This window comes from Eubalaena glacialis, chromosome 2 (genome assembly GCF_028564815.1).
Source record: "Eubalaena glacialis isolate mEubGla1 chromosome 2, mEubGla1.1.hap2.+ XY, whole genome shotgun sequence".
NCBI lineage: Eukaryota > Metazoa > Chordata > Mammalia > Artiodactyla > Balaenidae > Eubalaena > Eubalaena glacialis.
The window spans coordinates 59,083,474-59,090,759 of NC_083717.1; the positions used below are offsets into that span (position 1 = coordinate 59,083,474).

The following is a 7,286-nucleotide window of genomic DNA, read 5'->3' on the forward strand; positions in this document are numbered from 1 at the left end:
AAAAGAAGATATAGAAATGGCCAATAAGCACATGAAAATAAGCTCAACATCATTATCAGGGAAATTAAAACCACAATGAGATACCACTATTCACCCACCAGAATAGCTAAAATTTAAAAGACTAACAATATTTAGTGTTGACAAAGATTTGGAGCAACAGAAACTGCTCTCGGTGATGGCATGACCACTTTGGAAAACTTCTGGTGGCTTCTTTAAACATATACCTATCTTTTGGTACAACAGTTGTATTTCTAGGGTCTTCTCCAAGGAAATGAATATATATGTCCACAAAAAACCTTATACAAGAAAGTTTGTAGCAGCTTTATTAATAAAATCCACAAACTGGAAACAACTCAAATGCCCTCAACAGGAGAATGGACAAACAAATCGTTGTCTAGCCACACGGCGGCATTCTACTCAACAGTACAAAAGAATGAACTACTGAAACACTTCACAACATGGAGGAATCGTGCAAACATCATGATGAGTGAAAGGAGCCAGACATAGAAAAGTACATACTGTGTGATTCCATTTATACGATGTTCAAGAACAGCCAGAGAACAGTGGCTGTTCAAAACTGGTTTGCTTAAGGACAAATAGGGGTGAGAGTTGACTAGAAGGGAGCAGAGAGGACATTCTGGGCTGATGAAAATGTTCTATATTTCTACTGAGTTGTTGATTACAGGGGTATGTACTTTTTGTCAAAAGTCATCAAATTATACTCATATCTGTACATTTCACTATATGAAAATTTTGCTTACACACAACCTATTATATTTTGCAGATGTAAATTCTTATTTTACAGTTGCTTGGGGCTAGAGTCCAAGCTAGGTCCTAGATGTCCTTCACAAGGTTGCGACCTTTGCAGTTTCCAAAGCACCTTCCCAGCCCTGACTTTAAATGTTCCTCACAGGCTCCTTTGCAAGGAGCCAGGGCTGCCTGGGGAGGAGGGCTAGAGCCAGGACCCAGGGGGCACTCATAGAACCCAGGGTGATATAGGACTTTCTCCCACTACCACTGCCCATGTCTTTTGCAGGACAAAGAGATAAGTAGTGAGTTCCTCATCCCTGGAGGTATTCAAGTCAGGGTAGGTTGACAATATGTGAATGTTGTGACAGAGTGTGTTAGACTCAGTGACCTAAAAAAACCCCACTGGCCTGAGAGTCTACCATTCAGGGACTTGCCTAGGGACAGAGTGAGTCAGCTTCCGGCCCAGCGTTCTGACTCCAGGCCAGCTTGGGCTCTACTGACCCCAGCCAGTGACTCTACAGCCCCTGCAGGAACTCAGTGCTGGCCTGGGCTCACCTGCATCCTGAAAGCATCCAGACCTGTATTCAGATGTCTAGGACCGGGACTTCCCTGGTGGTCCAGTGGTTAAGAATCCACCTTCCAATGCAGGGGACACGGGTTCTATTCCTGGTTGGGGAACTAAGTTCCCACATGCCACGGGGCAACTAAGCCCAGGCGCCGCAACTACTGAGCCCACATGCTCTGGAGCCCGTGTGCCACAACTAGAGAGAAGCCCGCCCACGCACTCCGGAGCCAGCCAACCACAGCTAGAGAGCACGCGCACCACAACTACTGAGCTCGCACGGTCAGCACCACAACTAGAGAGAAGCCCACACACCGCAACGCGGAGTCGCTACAAAAGATCCCACGTGCCACAGAGAAGATCCCGCATGCCGCAGCTAAGACCCAATGCAGCCAAATAAATAAAATAAAATAAATAAATAATAGTTTAAAAAAAAAAAAAAAGAGGTCTACGCCCAGGGTTACTTTGCCCCAGGGATTCTGACTTCTGGGATGTGCCCTGCCCTTTATCCTGGGACTCTTGACCTTGCCTTCCTGTGGTACTTATAATATACTCCCACGTCCTCTGTCCTGTGCCGACTGGTCTTTTAGTTTCTCAAATGCTACAAGCTCCTTCCCACCTCAGGGCCTTTGCACGTGCTATGCCCTTTTCTTAGAAAGATCTTTCCCTACCAACTCCTACTCCTCTTTCAGGTCTCAGCTTAAAAGTTACTTTTCCCAAGGAAGACTTCACCAACCTCCGAGTCAGACCTTAAGAAATTAAACATTTTCCATTTTAATAATTTTTAAGTATGCAATTCAGTGGCAACGACCACATTCCCTCCTTTTTCCCCTTAATTCTTTCATTGCACCTTTTGCACTTATAGTTTAATAAGTAATTGTATAATTATTGGGACTTCCCTGGTGGTGCAGTGGTTAAGAATCGGCCTGCCAATGCAGGGGACACGGGTACAAGCCCTGGTCTGGGAAGATCCCACATGCCGCAGACCAACTAAGCCCATGCGCCACAACTACTGAGCCTGCGCTCTAGAGCCTGCAAGCCACAACTACTGAGCCTGCGTGCCACAACTACTGAAGCCTGCACGCCTAGAGCCCATGCTCTGCAACAAGAGAAGCCACCGCAATGAGAAGCCCGCGCACCACAACGAAGAGTAGCCCCCGCTTGATGCAACTAGAGAAAGCCCACACGCAGCAATGAAGAATCAAAGCAGCCAAAAATAAATAAATTTACAAAAAAAAAAAAAATAGGTAATTATATAATTATTTGTTCATGTCTGTCTTCTGCTGCAAGTATGTTAATTCCTTAAGTTAGGGGCTTGTTTTGTTTTCTATGATATTCTCTTAGCATAGTACCTGACATATTCAACAATAAATAATTTTGAATAGATGAATGTATACTTATGAAAACAGATAGATAATAAAGATACCAAAATAAGAGGGAAAAGGCAACTCTACGATAACCATTTCTCATATTATGGGGAAGTGAGGGGGAGGAAGTTGGGAAAACTAGAAGGCCCTGGATATTCCATATTCTTAAGGATGCCTGTATCATTTCCATAGCATTTGCATTAGGTTTGTTCCTCCCAGGCTTGCACACCCCAGAGATGGGGAGCTCACTCCCTATCATCCTTGGAAAGCTTTATCAGTGAGAACAGCCTTCTTCACAGGGCTTGCAGCAGCCTCCTGTGCCTGCCCCACAGTCCTGGCTCTGAGGGAACTCCTCTCGGCACCCAGTCTTTGAGCAGGCAGGGCTGGGAGAGGCAGCTGGGAGCCCAGGGGGAATATGGTCAGTTCAGAGTTCACCATCCTTCCCTGGGCCAGGCTTGACTCTGCAGGCTCCCTTCTCCTGGCGTCTGCCTCCCAACTCCAGCCTGTATTCACTGCTGCCAGAGTTACCTCCCCAAACTAGGCTCTCCTGCTTCTGCTGCTTCCACGCCTGCCAGGGCTCCTCTCTGCCTCTTCCTCTGGCTCTGGCAGCCCTCATGCCTGGCTGCCCCTAGTCTGGCCACACCAGCCTATCCAGACCTAGGAGTTAGCTTAGGAGTTAACCCGACTGGTCTGACGGCCACCTGTAACTCTTCCACAACCACACCTGCAGTCCACAGGATGCCCCTGCCTGCCACTAGGGCATCCACGACCCTTCAAACCCAGGATGAACTGTCCCCTTCTCTGGTTCTTCTGAAGCCCTTCCTCCAACCTGGGCTTCTTCAGGCTCAGGGAGGCTGGTGTCCCTCCTGCACCAAGAGTTTAACAGGGCTACTCCAATGGGTACTCCTGATGGATGGCATGGTCTACAGCCGCAGCCTCAAAGGACACAGAGCACAAGCTGCCAGATCAGCACCTGACCCGTCTTGGCTCCAGCCCAGCAGACCCAGCCTCTCTTGGCCCTGGCCTGGCTCCTTCCCTCAAACCCTGCAAGCGGTGTGGCACAAAAGGGAATTCATGTGGGTCAGCCTGGTGTGCAAACCCTCCTCTGCCCAGTCTCCACCTCCCTGATCTCCGGCCTCCCCTCTGCAACCCTGGGAAGGGGAAAGGGGTAAGATAAGGCCCCTCTCAGGCTATTGGAGGAATGTAGGCCCACCCTCCCCCAGGAGCAGCAGCCAGCCCATGGCCACAAGGCCAGGACAGATAGGCAAGCCTGAGATAGAGCCCTTTGCTGCTGGGGCCGGCCTGGAGGGGCATCACAGCAGCTGTAATGGCCTCTGACTTGAGAACAATGTTAAACAAGGGTTCAAAGTTCTTTCCTCACGACTACTCTGCAAGGCCGACAGAGCAGGCATTATCATCCCCATTTGACAGATGGAGAAACTGAGGCTCAGAGAGTGTGACTTGCCCAGAATCAGAGTAGGTCCGGAGCAGAGCTGGATGGGAACCCAAGGCATGAGCACCCGCAGCCTGCTAAGAGAATTCCCAGGCATTGCTAGGAGGTTCACTATGCCTGTGAGGGGTGGCCCTTGTGCCTTTGAAAGCATTTCATACACACCAGCTGATAGAATCTGTCCAAATTTTCTGCAGGGTTAATAGTGGTCAGGCGTTTTGTCTTCATTTGTACAGACGGTGATACTAAGGCTCAGAGAAGCTCAACAACTTACTCGAAGTTGCTAAGCAAGAAAGCAGGGGGACTGACCCTGAGTTTTCAGCCCTCTCTTCCCCCACAGGGCTCCTCACCTACCTACCCTTCCCGGCCCTGCCCCAGCCTGGGGCTCTCTGCTGCTTCCCTTTTATGGAGTCTGCAAAGCAGGTCCAGGCCTCTGTGAGCCCATTCCCCAGGGTGAGGGAATTCCAGCCAGCCCACCTTGAGGGCCCCACTGACCCTCTGCGTGTGGCCTATGTCCAGGGAGGGGGCTGGACCTCATGCTCTTGGAGGTCTTGCAGGTAAGGAGCCCCTGCTTCTGGAAGGACAGGAGTCCGTTCTCCGTTCTCTGCAGACCCAGGGCAGGGCCCAGGCCTCCAGCCCTGGGAGGGGCTTCTGCCTGTGAGGCACTTTCACATTTATTCCATTTGCTCCATCTTTCCTTCCTCGTAACCCCTCATTGAGAACAATGGCCATTCACTCTGTAGCTCAAACCCTGGCAACTTCTCCCCATAGGGCTCAGCCCCTGGCATTTCTCCCTTGTCCTTCTCTCCTTCCGCACTCCAGCTACCCAGGCCTCTCCCTTCCCTGAGTTCCCCGTCTTCCTTTGCATATTCTCCCCATGGCAACGCTGGTCCCTCCTCCCGCATGGCCCTTCCTCTCCGACTGTCAGTGCCCTCCTGACCATCCAAGGCCTGTCTCAAGAGTCTCCCGTTAGAAGCTTCCCTCCTCCTCTTGGCCTGTGTTCCTCCTGGGCACAGACCACAGCCATCTGGACCCTGGGGTTCCATGTGTCTGCCTTCTCCCTGCCTCCTGGTTGGGGGCTCCTTGGGCCAGGACTGGGTCCCAACTTCTCAGGATGCTCCCACTCCTTGGATGGACAGGGCCTGGGCCAGAGTGGGCACTAGTGAATGGCTGACAAATTGAACCCGCTTCCTCTGAATCACAGATTAGAAGAATGCATACAGCAGGAGGGCTTTGGGGAAAATTCAACCACTGCATTCATGTACAGACAGGGAAGCTGCAGCCCAGAGAGGGGCAGGGACCCACCAAGGTCACACAGCAAGCTGGAGCCGGATCCTCTGGCTCTCCCCTGTCCTTGTCTGTCATTGACCCCCCCATGCCAAAGGCCCCCTTGAGGAGACAGGGGAATATTCCTATTGACTGAAAACTTCTTCCTCCATCCACCTGCTGCCCCCTACTCATGCCCTCATTCCTCGGTTGAGCCCCTCTTGGCCACACAGGGGAGTAGACAGTTCCAAGTGACACATGTCCCAGTCCAGGGCTTATTCCACTTAGAGATCATCCAGACCCTTCCCTTCATTTCCCAGATGAAGAGACTGAGGCTCAGAGAGTGAGGCAGCTTGCCCAGGTTCACACAGCAGAGTCAAGTCCAGAGCTCGGCCAGAGGCTCCGTGGACAGAGACCGACCTCCCTACTTACCTGGTTCCCAAGTGTTCTTGGCTGGTCCCCAGGCTCGCATCCAGCCGGCTCTCCTGCGGGGCCACTCTGCTGTCCGGCATGCTGGGGTCCTGGGGGGGACAGCTGCGTCCGGCTCCAGAAGTGCACGGCACCCACCACGGGCATCTGCCGGAGAGAGAGCCGTCTCCCACTGCACGAGAGGTTGGCCTTGACTGGGTGGGGGGGTTGGCTGGGGAGGCGGTGACTGGAGTGGCCCAAAGAGACCCATTTCCTCTCTATTTTTAGAAGCTCAAAACACCCCTCAGCGGTGAAGTTGCTCAGGATTAAAACTTTCCTTTTCTTTGTGATTTTGTTTCACTCGAGACGAGGAGAATTTCAATGAAGCCAGTGTTCTTTTTCATGCAAATCCACTCTGGTTCTCCCAGGAAGTCTGGCCAATGGGCTCAGGGCTTCTGGGCCCCCAGAAAACCTCCTCACTGGCTTTAAAAGGCCACGTCGGAGCCCAAGGGGTTCTCAGCACCAATCTGGATTCAGATCCTGCAGTGGCTGCTAACCTCGACTGTCCACATCCTGCAACCTTGCCTCACCGTCGGCTGGACGCAGCCCCAGGGAGGGGTTTCACCCGCACAGCCCACCTCTCCCAGTCCCTGCACTGGAGGCTGGAGATCCGAGGAGGACCTGTGGCTCCTGCCCTCAGGGAACCCCAGTCCAGGGGAAGGAAAGAGACATTTCCAACACTGAGGACTATGATATAGTTGACAGAAGCATTTGCACTGAAGCAGACGTGACAGAGGACCTAGGAACGTGACCACCCAGGGGCACGAAAATAGAAGCGTGGATCTGTTCCATCAGCTAAAGGAAAGAAGAGTATTCATGGTGGGTTTGCAGGCATCTGTAAACAGATGTGGAAAATTCACGTAGGGCAGGGCGGGTGGCGGGGGGCTTTCTCTGAGTACCAGAAATCTCCCCCTTAGACTGTGTATTAGTTCCCTGCAGGAACAAAGTACCACGAACTGGATGGCTTAAAACAGAAATGTATTCTCTCACAGTTCTAGAGGCCAGAAGTCTGAAATCAAGGGGTCATTAGGGCCATGCTCTCTCTAAAGGCTCTAGGGAAGAATCCTTCTTTGCCTCTTCTAGCTTCTGGTGGTTCCCAGCAATTCTTAGGTTCCTTGGCTGGTAGATGTGTCCCTCCAATCTCTGCCTCTGTCTCCACATGGCTGTCTGCCCTCTGTGTCTATGTCCCTATTTTCTCTTAAGGACAACAGTCATTGGACTAGGGCCTACCCTAATCCAGTATGATATCATCTTAACTAATTATATCTGTAAAGAGCTTATTTTCAAACAAGGTCACGCTCCAAGGCTCTGGGTGTGCATGACTTTTGGGGGCACATGATCCAACTGAGTACAGCCTGAATACAGGAGGCATTGGTGGAGACTCTACGAGATGTCCTCAAAAGGGGTCAGCAGGTTCAGCTGG

The 7,286-nt window shown here is 51.4% G+C and overlaps 1 protein-coding gene across 1 annotated transcript in view; it reads right to left on the minus strand.

Annotated features, from left to right (window-relative positions):
• ACSBG1 (acyl-CoA synthetase bubblegum family member 1) overlaps positions 1 to 5,952 on the minus strand; it is a 49,666-nt gene extending 43,714 nt beyond the window's left edge. Inside the window, exon 1 of the mRNA XM_061181847.1 lies at positions 5,828 to 5,952. Coding sequence (XP_061037830.1) covers positions 5,828 to 5,907 — 80 coding nt within the window. The 5' untranslated portion in view covers positions 5,908 to 5,952. The remainder of the gene's footprint in view (positions 1 to 5,827) is intronic.
• Positions 5,953 to 7,286: the final 1,334 nt, after the last annotated feature.